This window comes from Opisthocomus hoazin, chromosome 14 (genome assembly GCF_030867145.1).
Source record: "Opisthocomus hoazin isolate bOpiHoa1 chromosome 14, bOpiHoa1.hap1, whole genome shotgun sequence".
In the NCBI taxonomy this organism is placed as follows: Eukaryota; Metazoa; Chordata; class Aves; order Opisthocomiformes; family Opisthocomidae; genus Opisthocomus; species Opisthocomus hoazin.
In genome coordinates, this window is record NC_134427.1 from 11,266,122 (window position 1) to 11,282,396 (window position 16,275).

The window sequence follows — 16,275 nt, forward strand, 5'->3', positions numbered from 1 at the left end:
CAGTGGCGGCGCGGCGCTGGAGGCTGGGAGGCCAATGGGAGCGCGGGTGGCGGGCGCCAGGTTAGGCTGCGCGAGTTCCGGCCGCGCGCTCGCTCCTCTCCGGGCTGCTGTGGGGCGAAGAGGGTGCGATCCGCCTCGGCGCCGGTGTCCGCCGCCAGGTGAGGCCGCGACGGCGGCAGGACCGCGGCCCGGCTCCGCTCCGCCGCGGGGTGGGTGCTCACGGGCGGCCGTCGCCGCTAGGGTCCCTGCCGGGCCGGCCGCGGCCTGCGCGGCCCGCCCCGCCCCGCCGCTGCACGCGGCCGCTTTGGCGGGCGGGCGGGGCCGGGGGCGGTGGCGGGAGCCGCCTAGGGGCCGGGGGCCGCGGGCCGGGCTCTGGGCCGCAGCCGACCGGGCGCGTCTGCTTCTAGGTGGGGAAGATGCAGGGCAACAAGGGCTTCAACATGGAGAAGCAGAACCACGCTCCGCGGAAGCAGCACCAACACCCGCAGCACCCGCCGCCGGCTGTCCCCGCCAACGGGCAGCAGGCCAACAGCCAGAGTGAGTCCCGGGCCCGGCTCGGGGGGCAGCGGGTCCCGGCAGCGCCCGGCGCGCACCGCCGCGACGGGGCCGGGCGGGAGCGGGCAGAAACAGTGGAAGTTCCGGTCGGGCAGCAACCCGCCGCTGGCCTGCAGCCCTCGGGGTCTCCCGTTGATGGGGTCGGTGGTTTGGGTTGGGTTGCAGCTGGGTTGCTTTTTGGGTTTTTTGCTCGGTCTCCTGAGGCGCGTGCAGCTCTCACAGGTTTGCCTAGGATTTTTGTGCAAGTTTCTGGTGTTCCCGAAGCTGGGCGGTGATGTGGGGGTTCATGGTTTTGTTTGTTGTTGTTTTTTTTGTCGCAAATTCACAAGTAAAGCTCACTTAAAGTGTTTGGAAGTCGCTGAGCCTTTAACAGTGTTTCTGTAAACCTTGCAAATGTGAGGTGGCCTGTTTTCCTTTGGTGCTGTTTCCCTCTGTTTCCTTTTTTTTCCCAGCCGTAACAGATGGGCTCTCAAGACAGGTTTCCTTCAGTACTAGTGAAAGAAACTTGCTATCTGTAAAGGTACAGTTGTAGTAAGAGTGTTGTTACAGCAATCTGCAGTCACCCTTTAGGACTAAATTTTTATGTGGGAGGGACTAGGAGATACCCAGCTTTGCTTGATAATGTTTCAGCGTTCAAGTACCAGCTGATATGGGTTTGTTCTTGGTCAGTGTGGACTGTAGCTCTGTTACCTGGAATACAGAGGGGGTGCTTGTGAGCTGAGACAATACACTTTAACGGCTTTTGAGGCCTTAACTGATCTAACTTGATAGTTTAGGATTATGGCGGCAGCAGGAGGAAGTGCTTTAGTTACATCAGATATTTTCTAACTGCTTTTTTTTAAAAAAAAAAAGTTTGGACACTGTTCAAAACAAAAGCTTACAGAAGTCATGTGTACTTTGCATGATTCCTCTGTTTTTTTCTGTCAAAGTTGCCAGTTTAACTGTATACACACACACAGAGATACTGGGCTAGTAAAAAAATATCCTGGGTATTTTTGTTAGGTGTCCCTATTAAACAGCGTCTTTTATCAGTTCATAGAAGATAATAGACACGGGTAGCAGACCAGTCTGTTTCCAGTCAGTTAGAAACAATACAACACAACAACTGTATTGTGGTGTTCTCACAGGGATCAGCTTATAGGGAGTGACTCTATCTCAGATTCCTTTGAGTGGATCTACTTAAGGCAGAACAGTGATAGTGGTGTAACTCTGCTAGTCTCTCATTCACAGGCCTTGCAATTGATCCCCATATACTTCTGATAATGATGTGAAGAAATTCACAAAACAAAATGCTTCGCTTATACACCCTTGCTTTGTGAAGTGGATAACTTTCACTACTCTTCTGTAGATACACTGTATGTTTTGCATGCATTGTCTTTGCATGTATAGCCTTTCCTGGTTAGTGCCATGCTTTGTAGCCTGAATCAGGCCACTCATGTTCGTAGTTTATTTTGTGCGTGTGGCCATGAGGTGTATTCTCTGCAAAGCAAAGGAATTGCTTTTGATGCCTTGCTGTCCTGTGTGGGGACGTTCTATACAAATTTAAGAAAATGGGGTGCAAGAAGTAAAGTGATAATAAAGCCACCCCTGTGTCTGGCGTATAGCAGAGCTTCTGGAATTGTGCTGGACTCTTCCTGAATGAAGGGTTAAAGACTGTAAATGCGTGTAGGGATTTGAGAATGGTCCTACAATCTGTCCTTTTTATTAGTGTTAGATGTGGCATTACTTACTGAATATAGATTTTTGTAATGAACTTTGTATTTTTTCTGAGGTCTCACCTATATGGCGGTTTTTTAGGGTGTGTTTTTCACTATTTTCACCATTCCAGCCTTCTCTTCAGCTTGAAACCTGAGACTCTAGAACCCAAATCCCATCTTATAGAATGACAGCTATCTCAAAATTTATCTGTCTGGGCAAAATTTCCTCCCGTTTACATGTTTTTGTAGACATCTGGGGTTGGGGTTTTTTGAGTAAAAATCTGGTTGCTGGCCAAACTGTGGATTTTGTAATTTTTGTAATGTAATTATTCAGGTTGTGATAGCAAAATCCTGTACTGTGACTACAGCTGATTTTGTTGCAGGCCAATTATTTTGATCAGATCTCCAAAAGTTGAGTGAAATCTCTCACGTTATTTCAAGCTGCAGTGTTGTTCTTTTCTGCATTTCTAGACTATCTTTCACTGGTGTTAATGAGCACTGAGGTCCAAGCATGCATGTTTTTTAAAGCATATGGGCCTATTCTGAAAAAAAATCCCCTTGTTGCTGTAGAGATGGCTGGAGAGGTTTGAGACCAGAGTGCATGGCTGCTGTTACCTATATTGTCCTGTATCTGTGTGTTCACTGTGATGAAACCTAATAGAGTTTATCCCCCCAACTGTAGAGCAGCAGCTGTGTACCTTATTCCCCTCAGATGAAGGCCTGACTATTGACCTGAAGAATTTCCGGAAACCTGGTGAAAAGACCTTCACCCAAAGAAGCCGCCTGTTTGTGGGGAATCTGCCCCCAGATATTACAGAGGAAGAGATGAGAAAGTTATTTGAGAAGTATGGCAAGGCAGGTGAAGTCTTCATACACAAGGACAAAGGCTTTGGCTTTATCAGGCTGGTGAGTGAATTGCTACCTTTGGGGTGTTTTTGTGGCAATGACTCGCACTGGAGGAGTGTTGCTAATTGGAAGCAGTAGATGTTCAGGTATCTTGCTAATTAAGCCTGATGTTGATTTTAGTAATGTGGAATGTAGGATCAGCTTCTACAAGTGATTTGTCTAGAGCTTATTAGGAGAGAAGGAATGTGAATTCAGGCAGCTTGTGGCAGCATTTATGAGATACCTGATAAAAGTTATTCTAAATGGCTGAATGGCAGAACTCAGAGGATTGTCATCAGCGGCGCTGAGTCTAGTTGGAGGCCGGTAACAAGTGGTGTCCCCCAGGGGTCAGTACTGGGCCCAGTCTTGTTTAACTTCTTCATCAACGACCTGGATGAAGAGTTAGAATGTACCCTCAGCAAGTTTGCTGATGACACCAAACTGGGAGGTGTGGTAGATACAGCAGAAGGCTGTGCTGCCATTCAGCATGACCTGGACAGGCTGGAAAGCTGGGCAGAGAGGAACCTGATGAGGTTCAACAAAGCCAAATGCATGGTCCTGCACCTGGGAAGGAACAACCCTATGCACCAGTACAGGCTTGGGGTGGACCTGCTGGAGAGCAGCTCTGTGGAGAGGGACCTGTGTGTCCTGGTGGACGACAGGTTGACCATGAGCCAGCAGTGTGCCCTGGCTGCCAAGAAAGCCAATGGGATCCTGGGGTGCATCAAGAAGAGTGTGGCCAGCAGGACAAGGGAGGTTCTCCTTCCCCTCTACACTGCCCTGGTGAGGCCTCATCTGGAGTACTGTGTCCAGTTCTGGGCTCCCCAGTTCAAGAAAGATGAAGAGCTACTGGAGAGAGTCCAGCGGAGGGCTACGAGGATGATGAGGGGACTGGAACATCTCCCCTGTGAGGAGAGGCTGAGGGAGCTGGGCTTGTTCAGCCTGAAGAAGAGAAGGCTGTGAGGGGACCTAATAAATGCTTATAAATATCTGAAGGGTGGGTGTCAGGAGGATGGGGCCAAGCTCTTTTCAGTGGTGCCCAGTGACAGGACAAGGGGCAATGGGCACAAACTGAGGCACAGGAAGTTCTGTCTGAACATGAGGAAGAACTTCTTCCCTCTGAGGGTGATGGAGCACTGGAACAGGCTGCCCAGGGAGGTTGTGGAGTCTCCTTCTCTGGAGATATTCAAGACCTGCCTGGACGTGGTCCTGTGCAGCCTGCTGTAGGTGACCCTGCTTCGGCAGGAGGGTTGGACTAGATGACCCACAGAGGTCCCTTCCAACCCCTACCATTCTGTGATTCTGTGTAAAGTCAGCTGATAGAAGGAAAACATGAACATGATGCTATTACAGATGAGGTGGACTTCGTTTTCTGGAAGGGGGTGAACATGGGATTTCTATGAACATAGGTTGTCATGCAGTATTACTAGAATGATTAATACTCATGAGGTAGGGAATCTATAGGTGATCACGGTGAAGTGGGGCTAGGAGGGAGGTACCTACCAAAATAAAGTAATGGTTCTCAGACTTTATTGGCTCGTGTACTACCTTTCTGAAAGCCATAAGGTGAGTCAGTGGATGGAGCATGAGGTTCCCATGCCAAAGTCTGGGGCGCTTTGCCATAGTGTAGCTGTTTGGTAGTGACATAAATTAGTGGAAGGTGTGAAACTAGCATAGCATGTCTTTCATGGACTGTCATAAAATCAGCTTTTACAATCACTTGTACAGTTATCAGGCTTGGCTAATAGTTGAATCGATTTTTTTAAATTTTTTTTTTTTTAAACGCACGCTTTTTATCCTTAATATAATTGTGTCTGATAGATAATGGTCATTTAATTGTTTGCTTAGTTCATACTGGCTGTTGGATTAAGCTTATGTCTGATGCCTTTTTTTCCCCCAAAACTCTGTATGTGCCTGTTGAGCTACAGTCATTGATAACAGAGAATAGCTACGGTTTGTTAGGACACTTTTTACTGTGCTATGGGAGGATTATTTCTTCCTCTCTGTGAAGTACTTGTTATGGGGAAATAGTTTGTTACTCTGTTGTGACTGTGACTGGCTAATTCTGTACTGCATTGAGACTTTTAATAATAACTTTTTTTATCTTCAGGAAACTCGCACTCTGGCAGAAATTGCAAAGGTGGAACTAGACAACATGCCTCTACGTGGGAAGCAGCTAAGAGTGCGTTTTGCATGCCACAGCGCATCGCTGACAGTCAGGAACCTGCCTCAGTTTGTGTCCAATGAGCTCCTGGAGGAAGCCTTCTCGGTGTTTGGCCAGGTGGAAAGGGCTGTGGTTATTGTGGATGACAGAGGACGATCCTCTGGGAAAGGCATTGTGGAGTTCTCAGGGAAGCCTGCTGCTAGGAAAGCCCTGGATAGATGTAGTGATGGGTCTTTCCTGCTAACTACGTAAGTGTTGAGGGCAAGAAGTGCTATACTGGCATGCGTGCAAGTTGATGGGTGGCACTGAGCTGTGAGCAATGTTTCTTAACACCAGAGTGGGACAGATGAGCTATGGGGCAGGTGGTGGTAGGTGATTTGCTTGGGGAGAGCTTTACTTAGCTTTGTTCCAACAAGAGTGAGTCTGTGCTGAGACTCAGGTCTGAAAACTTTCTTCTGGGAAGCTGCTAGTGGGGTAAGTGCATAAAACTTCCTGATATGTTCCTTGTTGATAAAGCCTTCTTAGGGCACTTAAAGCAGCCTTTAAGAAGCAGGGGCTATTTCAGAGACCATCCATGTCATTTGTTGGAAACAAAGCTCAAGTGTGTTAATTGTGCACTCTGGGTCACTTCAGAGGCGAGTCTTGGGATGGGACTCCACTCAGCAGCATGCGCTGCTGGAGTGGAATGCTGATCCACCACTGTGGCCGTGGGATCTGTTGGAGAAGCCGGTCAGATAGGTTGGACTGTTTGGAGTTTTCATTGTAACAAACTTTTCCTTATGCTTGAGTATCATAAAGCAACAAAGCATGTTCTTGCATGATGGTGTGAACTTGCTCAAGTATATGACTAGTTCTAGATACATTCCACAGAGCATGGCTTGTTGTTCTAGCTATTAAGAGGGAGCTGTTTTTGATCTCTTGGAAATAAAAATTACTGTGTATTTTGCATGTATGTACCTAGAATTTGTGAATAGAATACTTCCTGATATTGAGGCTATATTGCTAATCTCTAAAGCAATTTTACAAGTTTTGTGCCTCTCACTTCTGTCCTTTCTCTTGGGGGCCTGCATATGGCACAGCCATAGACAAGCGGATTCGGTTTCAAAAAGCAGGTGTTTTGTTTTGGGTTTAGTGTTTTTAGTATCTGTTTTTCTCCCTGAGACTCTTTGGGGATAACTGGCATAGTGTGTAGTGCTCTGCAGGAGGATTGCTGCTAGGGAGCTTTTGCTACTTCATAAGTCTGTATCCTCAAAGAACCATGAAGACAGATTTTCAAAAGTGGTCATGCAAAACTAATCACTACCAGTGCATAACTGAGAGCATCTGAGGGTAACATTCAGTCTTTTGGTAGCTATCAGTGTATTAGATTCTGATATCTAGGACAGCAAACCAGTATGTTGCTAATTTCTAGTTATGGTTTGGTTTTGACTAAGTTTGTTCTGGTTTGTCCTAGTTCATGACAGTAATAGCTAGATAAACTGGTTGGAATTAGTTCACATCGGAAAGTAAGACTATTAATAATGTGGTACGTTGCATCGGAAGTGAAAAGCTGCATTGTGGATCTTCAGCTGAGGAGAGAGATTTTAGCCTCTTATAGCCTACCTTGCTGCTGAAGTCTGGGCACCACTTGCCACTTAGCATAGCGTGATCATTTCAATTCCATTTCCCCAACTCTGGCAAACGGAGTTGAGCTAACGAGAAGCTGTGGTGCTGCTTTGTGCTGAGAATGAGCAGTGTCAGTGCTGTGATGAGGAGCTAATTCAGAGATTGGGGACACTTCTGTTAAATACTTTCTGCTGCACACAGAAACCAGGAGAACAGAAGCACACGTGCAGTGTCTGTTGTGAAGTGCACCAGTGGATTTCTTGGGGGTGAAATTCAGGCAGGGTCCAACAGGCACTTAAAGAGCACTGCTGCTTGGCAAGAACGGTATGCGGTCGTCTCACCAGGAGAGTATGACTGAAAGGTACAGCCAACAACCTCCAATGAGGAGCAGCGTAGTTACTCCTTGCTTTAGGCAGCTGTACAAAGGCACACAAGGACTTGTGCAGCCCGTGGTTGGCCGTGTACCGAGGGAGGAAAGGGACTACAAGACTTCATGCTGAGTAGATCCTACTTGAGGATGTCTGGTTCCAGTTAAGCTGTTAATTTGAATCAGTAACTGCAAGTACTTTTCTTTCAGGACAATTTTGGTTTGGATTCAACAAGAACTTTGATTAACAGTTCAGCTCCTTTTCTAGAAAGAAAGGAAAAAAGTGCTCAAAGTGATTTCTGGTTTCACTTCAGTTGAGATACCCAACTGCTCTGAATTTCTTTGAGCAGTGCTAAAAGCAGTAGTTTATAACTTCAGATACAGTACACGTGCTTACCTACACTGCAAGCTCATTCTTGAATTTTCTTGAAAGCACCTTATCTTTCTTTACAGATTCCCTCGGCCTGTCACTGTGGAGCCCATGGATCAGTATGATGATGAAGAGGGACTACCAGAGAAACTAGTAATCAAAAACCAGCAATATCACAAGTATGTGCCTGCCATGTGACAGGAGATGGGTCTGCCTGTGGACTGGGACATTGACTAGTGCCTCAGTCTTAGGAGGGTGGCTTGTCAGTGCTACTACAGGTCCTCCTTTTTTCTGTAAATGTGACCTGACTCTGGAAAGAGTTAGCTGAAAGAAAGCCATGGTTTTGGATCCATGCTGCTGGATAAGACTGGCAGCCTCCACATACTTTTCATAAGTACGCTTCAGTCGTTGGAATAAAAAATTGTTTCAGTTTGAGATAACATGAGATCCCCTCGCTCAAATGAGAAGCTGAAGCAAAGACTTAAGTTACTTTGCTCTTAAGTATTATGGAAAGTCTGTAGAGGAAACAGGTTTGAACAGAAAGAGAAAATGTAAGGAATGATGTGAATAGCATTAGGAGCTTGTAGTGCTATCCAGGTATAAGGCCATGGTCTTTGAAGGCTTTCCAAGGTAAGTAGGTATCATGTGATCCGAGCAGTGGGAATTAGTAAACCATGTGAGCTGATGGATTTTTCAGGTAAGGAAGATGAGAGCTTCAGGAGCTGGGAGGCTGCGTTAGGAGTAGTCATGTGCTCCAGGTGCAGGGGCTGCAGAGATTAGTGAAATAAACATGCACATTTTGGCAGTGTTTGTTTTGAGTGGATCTGTCCATAAGATGTGCAGCAGGAGAAGAGGCTGTTTCTTTGAAGAGTATTTCTAAATGTCTTTACCCAGGATCTTTTGGTGTCTTACGAAAGCAATGTCATTGCTTGTTATGGAGGAGGATGGGACACAGTTTCCGTGTAGAATGAGTCCTGCAGGAGGATTCTGCCCAAGTTTCACTTTTCAATAAGGTGATTCCAGAGGAGCAGACAAACTAGTATCTTGGGCATAGCTATTTGTGGGAAAATAGAAGACAAGGTGGTTCCTTATTTGTTGCACTAAGAAATGCGTTTTTAACCGTTAAAAGGATCTGCCATTGTGTTTAACACACATGTGTTTTTCTTGGTTCCTCCTTGCTCTGTTGAAGCATTCACTAGCTCTTCCTTGTTTGACAGGGAGCGCGAGCAGCCTCCTCGATTTGCACAGCCTGGCAGCTTTGAGTATGAATATGCCATGCGTTGGAAGGCTTTAATAGAAATGGAGAAGCAGCAGCAAGAGCAAGTAGACCGCAACATCAAGGAAGCTCGAGAGAAGCTGGAAATGGAAATGGAGGCAGCTCGCCATGAGCATCAAGTTATGCTCATGCGGCAAGGTACCCATCAAAGATAAATACAGTAATCAGAGCAGGGCCCTGTAACATCCAGGGGTGGGTAGCTCGGTAGACTGCCTAGAGTCCACTGAAGGTGAGCTGTGGTGTAGCCAAGCACGGTAGTGGCAAAGGAATGGAGAGGTGTTACTGTGTTGCTGGAGGCTCTGTTAGTTTGTTTCTTGTGTGTTAGGGTTCTAGTTCAGGAATTGAGAAGAGGTGGCATGGGAGTTGAGTGTGAGTGGGATTTTTACTGTTGTCTTTTGCAGATTTAATGAGACGCCAGGAAGAGCTGAGGAGAATGGAGGAATTGCATAACCAAGAAGTACAAAAACGTAAACAGTTGGAACTCAGGTAAGGGGGCAGGTTATGAAATGCTGTGAATACATAATGTTACGTAATGAAACGCTTCTTCAGTGCACCTAATTGCTTGGTGTGACAGTTTAATTACTACCTAAAGTGTGGCTGTTATTTTGGGCCTTTTTGTTCATAGGGAGAGTGTACTGTTGGTTTAAGGTGGAAGAGTTAGGAATTTCTTCCACTATTAAGTGTTTGGTTTTTTTACAGTTCTGTTTCTCAGTTTAGCTCCTTGACCAAGGCAGATAGAAAATTCAGAACCTGTGCAGTGATTCAGTGGCTTCAGTGCTGTCGATTGGGAAAACGCCATTCTAGCATCTATCTTTTCATTTCTCTCTCCATTCCAGCTCTTTCTTGTCTCAGTCTTATTTTGAGAAGCTCCAGGAACATCTTCAGACTACTTCTGTAATAGAAGGGGCTTGAGAACTGGCTTGTATGCATTATATTGCAAGTAGTCAGTAGGTATTTGGGAGCTGCTGCATATGTAGAATCATAGAGTTGTTTAGGTTGGAGGAAACAGCTGTGTACGTAGAATCATTTAGGTTGGAGGAGACCGTCAAGATCGAGTCCAGCCATTAACCTAACTGTCAATTCTACCATTAAACCATGTTGCTAAGCTCTGCATCTGTATGTCTTTTAAATACCTCCAGGGATGGTGCCTCAGCTGCTTCCCTGGGCAACCTGTTCCAGTGAAAATCACTTTTTCCAGTGAAAACCTCTTCAGTGAAAAATTTTTTCTAATACTCAATCTAAATCTCTCCTGGTGCAGCTTGAGACCATTTCCCCATGTCCTATTGCTAGTTACTTGGGAGAAGAGACCAACACCCACCTCACTACAACCTCCTTTCAGCTAGTTGTAGAGATCGATAAGATCTCCTCTCAGACTCCTTTTCTTCAGACTGAAGAGCCCCCGTTTCCCCAGCAGCTCTTCATGAGACACACATAAGTGTGCTCATGTTGGATTTTAAAGTGTACTCCTTACAACTGAAAGTGTTGGAAATGTCTTGGTGCACATACGTGTTTCTGTTTTCGTGAGATACCTTATGTTTTACAGCCTCAGCAAAATAAAGTTCTAAAAGTTGTAGGTTTCCAAACAAGACCCATTAGGCAGCACTGCAGCACTGTGATGTGTATGGTTGGTGTATGTTGTGCTGAGATCCTTGGACGTTTTTTGCAGGCAAGAGGAAGAACGCAGGCGCCGTGAGGAGGAAATGAGAAGGCAGCAAGAAGAGATGATGAGACGCCAGCAGGAAGGCTTTAAAGGGAATTTTGCTGATGCGGTATGAGTTGTTCTACCTTCCCATTACATTTGGACACTGACATTAGATTTTTGCCCTTCCATACCACGGGGCTTTCTGTGAATGCTTAACTTGTTGGTTGAGGGACTCCACATCTTTAGTGCATTCTGCCCTAAATTGCTGACTCCCTCCACTCTTGATACAGTTTAGTCTGGAAAATATAAATGCTCTAGTTACTGTCCCACTTGCTATCCATGTAGGACCTTCACTAGTTGTTTTGCTGTTGAGAAGAATATGTGCTAACTAATTGTACTCTAACAGTAACAAAGATGTGTAGTCCTGAAGTACTGCTGCAGAACCCTGTTATGGTCATATGCCCGGCTATATCCCTAGCTTGCAGTCTGTCTTAGTCATGCTTAGATGAAATGATCCCAACTTGAAGCGCTGCTGCAGGCATGATAATTGCTTGTACTTATAAGTCAGTTGGTCAAGTATTTTCTTGTAATGTAGAATGTGTGGTAACTTGCATTTTAGTAGCAGCATCTCTAGGTCTAGAAAGAATTGTCTTACAGTTTGTTTCCAGTCTCAGCAGCTTTCTATTGTGGTGGCAGCTGTAGTGCTATTGAGGTGGTATAATGGCATTGATGCAACTGGGTGGCAAGTGTTTATGGATCCTAATGAAAAATTGGCCCCTAAGCAACATAGCTAAATGTGTGTCAAACCAAGAGGGCCAAAACCGTGTGACTGACCTAAATGTGTGAATGTGACCCTGTGTAGCAGAACTCCTGTTTTATTTAAATGATAGTGCCTTCCTATGATAAATAAAGACACTGAGTCTCTAGATGAAGTGAAATCTGTTCTTCAGTTCCCACTGTGGAAAAAGTAGTACCCGCACTAAAGTGAGGAGGTGCTCCCAGCTTTGCAGTGAGGGAGATCTGTGGTGTGTCCCCTATGCTCAGTTAATAAAAGTGAAATTGAACTCACTAACTGGTATTTTAATGCAAGTGACCCAGTGCTATGTCTTTATGTAAGCTTGCATTCCTTTCAACAGGAAAAGCTTCTTAACTATGCTGAGGAAGTAGCAAAACTAATTCAATCTAATGTGTTACTGCTGCTTAGTGGATCTTCCCATCCAGATTTTTGTGCTGCTGTTTGGTAGAATCTGCACACACAGCTTTGCTGCTGGGTGTTTTACCATGATTGTGAAAAACAGTCTTTGAGAATGAGATATTTTAAATAAGAATAGTTTGTTCAGAGGTTAATCGTGTGAACGTAGCTCAGATCTTCTTTTGAAATTCACCCTGGGAATGAGTTTTCTACGGTTTTCAGTAGTGAAATGGAAGAACTTGTTGAATTTATATAATTGTATTTTTAAAAAGCCTGAATTTTTATAATTTCAAATGTGTCTCTTTTTCTAGAGAGAGCCACCAGACATGCGAATGGGACAGATGGGTATGGGAGGTAAGAGTATTCTGTGGCTGTCTTTGTTCCTACACATGTTTCTTTCCTCCTTTACAAAATCTGTGCATTTTTTGAGTAGTCATATTTAATTGGCTGCTTATTTAGAAACTCGGTCATAGTAATATTCTCCCAGTTCAGTGACAGGAAGCGTTCATGTGACACGAAACGTAACAATATTTGTGTATGAGGCAGTACTGTACATTTGTGAAAGACTTGATTCAGTAAGCAAAAGACTTGATTGAAGTTGCTGTTGACCCATAGTGTGCTTTAGAAGTTTGTACTGATACAGAAGCTGGTAGTGCTAGACCTTGAGCCCAGGAAATAATCTGGATTCCTTTATTTCCATATTTTGACTACATGATTTAGAGTTTCAGCCCACACATACAAGAACAAGTGAAAAGGCAATGGGGGGGTTAGTGGTTAATGAAGCTGGTGAGTGTTGAAAGTCTGCTGTAGTTTTAGATAATACTGGAATGCAAGATCAGTTTGTCTTGACTTAAAGCTAATTAATAGACTATGACTCTGTCCCTGAATGTAACGCTGCGAGGAGCTGAGCTTACGTGGCGTTTCATGGCTCTGGAGGGATGAATAGACCCCAGTCACTGTGTCTGCCAGGACTATTCTTCAGTTTTCTTTTCCAGGTACCATTGGCATGAACAATAGAGGAGCTATGGGTGGTACCAACGTCCCAGCTGCTGCACCTCCTGCGACTGGTCCCGGAGCTATGATACCTGATGGAGCCATGGGAATGGTAATGTATCTCCGCCTGCTGTTTGTGCACACCTTTTAAATCCAGATTATGTTGTTTCCATTGTTAAGCGCTGTGCTGCTAAAGTTGAAGCTTGTTTGTCTACCTAGACCTGTTGCTTAAGTCCTGCTGGAATCTTTAGAAGTTAATCTTGCCTTGATACTAGATGGTAGTTTTCAGGAGATTGAGACAAGTCTAATAACTACTTACTTCCAAGATTGCTAGTGCTAAAACGTTTGCTAGGAAGATCTTAGTGATACTATATGGTTATTTTTTAAATGGCATGATGTGAAGCACTTTGTTGAATGAGAGTGTTTTGCAAGTAGATTCTTGCGGGCATAAAGCCAAGCTTTCAGGAATGTTCTGTCCCTCCGTTTTAAAAAAATTATCTCCTGTGCTAATAGGGTAAAATAAGTATGGTAATAGTGAGTATGCTAAAAGGAGTTCAGCTAATTTGCTTAGGAGATAAAGAGCAAAGAATCAGTGGAGGTTATGCTCATTTGTTTGCCTTATTTAATTTGTATATTTAATTTAGTTTTAAACTTTACTGCAGAACTTTACAATAGACCGTGGCATCTGTCATTCCTCTCTGTCATACAGAGGATCGATCCTCTCGCAGTGTCAGCACTTCCAGTCAGCAGCAGAAACAGCAGCAGTCATAGTCAAGTTTGTCCTGAAAATTCATCTTCCTCTAGCAGTTTATATCAATTGGTCTAATAAACAGTTTTCCTGCAAACCTTCCTACTTAGTCTTCTTGATGTATCGTAACTGCTACATCACAGAAATTTTTTTGTCATAAAGAAGTTTTATTTGGCCATAAGCTTTTGTACCTAAGCGGTAGGGGCAGTGGAGCAGCTGAGGCTAAGGGAATGTGTACTACACATGGAAATTAAGGGGGTAAGATGAAGAGAGGAGTACAAAGGGGAGGTGAGTCTAAACTCAATATGATGAATTACTATCATTTAGACCAAAAAGCAATAAGCTGTTTCTCTAGTGGCCAGAAATATGTGTAGTCTTTTGGGAAACTATTTATCCTGACCACATGCTTGGTTCTAGGGGTTACTGGGCCCATGTGTTTCAGCTCTTTGTTCATGCAGGGAGCAGTTAACTTTGCATGTTTGCTCCAGCTGCTTGGAGTGATGGCAGCGTCCTTCCCTATGATCTGCCTTACAGGAAAAGTTGATGATTACTCAGAATTTTTCACCTGTAGGGAAGGGGAAAAGGTAGGAGGAGTGCTGTGTTACTGCTAGTGCCTCCGCTGCACTGCTAGCGAAGTGAGCATTGAGAGCCCCTGGGAACTCCCCACTGACAATTTGACTGAAATTTGGGTCTGTGTTCTGTAGAACCAGACAATACTATGGAGTCATCTACAGTACTAATACCAATTACAGTGTGCATATGTGCATCATGTTATATTGTGTATATCTGTATCACTGCTGTAAACCTGTGGACCAGAGTAAATGGAACCCAGGAGCTCTGCTCTACACGGTCACTTGGCTCCAGTCCAGGGGGAAGGAAGAGGCAGTGGTTGCCTCCAGTACCTCCCCCAAGGGAAGTACCATCCCCGCCGTGAGGACATTCACGCAGTGGAGTGGGTTGCCCAGGGAGGTTGTGCGGTCTTCGTCCGTGGAGATTTACAAGACTGGACTGGGTGAAGCTGTGGCTGACCTAGCGTGACCTCACAGCCAACTCTGCTTTGAGCAGGAGATTGGACTAGAGGCCTCCTGAGGTACCTTCCAGCCTGATGCTGGAAGGAAGAAGCTGTGCAATAGCACTAACCCAGCTGGGAGAGGGGAGGGCCAAAGGAATAGAAATAACACAATACAATCAGGGTACAAGGCTAGTGTTGCAGACTTGTTTTGGAATTGAAGTACTGTGTACACCTGGATTGTGATAGCGCTGTAGTATCAGTATACTGGTCCTCATTTGCGTTCGGTGTGGGTGAAGGAATATGGTGGCAATGTGAAGTTCTCCTCTCCTCGACTGTGGTACTGACCTGCTCCACAGCAGGGCACTAGTCTGCAAGGTGGTGCAAGTTGTATGCCAGTGTGATTGACTACAGGTTATGTGGGGAGAGAGAACTGGTCCTGCAATGGTCTTGTCACTCCAGTTTTGGGGCTTTGGGGATATTTTGGCTGGGGTGAAGGTTTGTAGCAAGGCAGGCTGGAATTGTGGAATCCTGGTAGAATTTCAATCAACTCAAATGGCTTTTAACTGCCCTTTGTTGTTCCTTGTTTTTCGTCCTGCCTCTTCTGCATTTGTCCTCATTACAAGACTCCACCACCGCCTGCAGATCGCTTTGGCCAGGGCGGCGCAATGGAAGGCCTTGGAGCGATGGGAGGGAACCCGCCTGCCTTCAACAGAGGAAATCCAGGGGGTGATTTTGGCCCTAACAAGCGTCGCAGATACTAACAGGATTAAGCTAGCCCCTGCACATGCCCCAAAGAGGAAAGGAATCTTGGCAGGCCATACAGGGTTCAACTCGGGGGAGGGGGGGATATTAAAAATAGTTAATTAGGGCCTATTTTGGTAAAGCCACTCTAGGACAAGGGGAGTGCTGTCTGACTCGTAAAGGTTTTAGGAAATTTCATGTGGTGCATTCCTATAATTTCAATGTGAAAAATGGATTCTGGGAAGCTGCCATGGTTGTTCAGTAACGGTAAGATCTGGCAAGGATCCTAATGCCTTGACCATTCCAGGTTTCCTATTTGCAGTGGGAGTCCTGAGACTTAACTAGATAAAATTGCAGTACGTCTTGGCATTTTTGTAGTGTAGTGTACCTTGCTTAAGAGCACAGGGAAGTCTCTGGAGAACTGGGGCAGCATCTGGGTACTTTGCAGCTCCCATGATTCTGTAAATTTATATAGCTCCAACTGATCCGTCATGTAGTGAATTGGAGGCGATCTTATGTTCGTTTATTTTTTTTTCTTTTTTTTTCTCCTAACTTGTAGTTATTCTTTTTATCTGGACCATCTGTTTCTTTAAAGTAGTTGACAGTCATGTGCAGCCTGAATGGCTGGGAGGCTCTTGTTTGGATGGATTTTTTGATAACGTGTTGTATCGCTGTTTATTTTTACTGGTAGTAAAGTACAATCTATTGGACAAAGATACTGTATCTCATGCTGAAGATTTAACTGAAACAAATGTTTGTATAATCTTAACCTTGCCTGTCTTTTGTGTAGAAGTACTACAAGATTTTTCATTTAGTGTAAACTGTTTGAACACAAGCTGTAATTGTCCCACTAACAAGTTTGAGTTTGTCTGAGGAATGTTACAGGAATGCATTATTAAAGTGGATTTTAAGCCTTTTTTATCTGGTGTGTTGTCTCTTCTATTTTTTTTGAATAAAAATGTGTACATATGGTTTGAAGTGAATCAAGCTTCAGATTGTGACGCAAAAGTTGTTCTTGCACAGCTCTG

The 16,275-nt window shown here is 44.9% G+C and overlaps 1 protein-coding gene across 3 annotated transcripts; it reads left to right on the forward strand.

Annotated features, from left to right (window-relative positions):
- Positions 1-16,166, forward strand: NONO (non-POU domain containing octamer binding). Of its 3 annotated transcripts, none has more exons than XM_075435702.1 (11): positions 1-209; positions 408-537; positions 2,935-3,158; positions 5,248-5,549; positions 7,727-7,822; positions 8,861-9,057; positions 9,321-9,405; positions 10,586-10,688; positions 12,065-12,107; positions 12,749-12,858; positions 15,130-16,166. In XM_075435702.1, exons 2-11 carry the CDS (start codon positions 417-419, stop codon positions 15,265-15,267), a joined length of 1,419 nt encoding a protein of 472 aa, XP_075291817.1. In that variant the 5' UTR covers positions 1-209; positions 408-416; the 3' UTR covers positions 15,268-16,166. The 3 variants fall into 3 exon arrangements, with proteins under 3 accessions (XP_075291817.1, XP_075291816.1, XP_075291818.1); XM_075435701.1 differs by having other exon boundaries at positions 2-158; XM_075435703.1 differs by having other exon boundaries at positions 4-158; positions 2,965-3,158.
- Positions 16,167-16,275: the final 109 nt, after the last annotated feature.

What these genes read in the sequence shown, in the direction of transcription:
- NONO (XM_075435702.1), top strand. Translation starts at nt 417, where the DNA reads ATGCAGGGCAACAAGGGCTTCAACATGGAGAAGCAGAACCACGCTCCG. An exon ending in GGGACAGATGGGTATGGGAG is followed by an intron (nt 12,108 to 12,748) that starts GTAAGAGTATTC and finishes TTTCTTTTCCAG; the next exon opens with GTACCATTGGCATGAACAAT. An exon ending in CTGATGGAGCCATGGGAATG is followed by an intron (nt 12,859 to 15,129) that starts GTAATGTATCTC and finishes CCTCATTACAAG; the next exon opens with ACTCCACCACCGCCTGCAGA.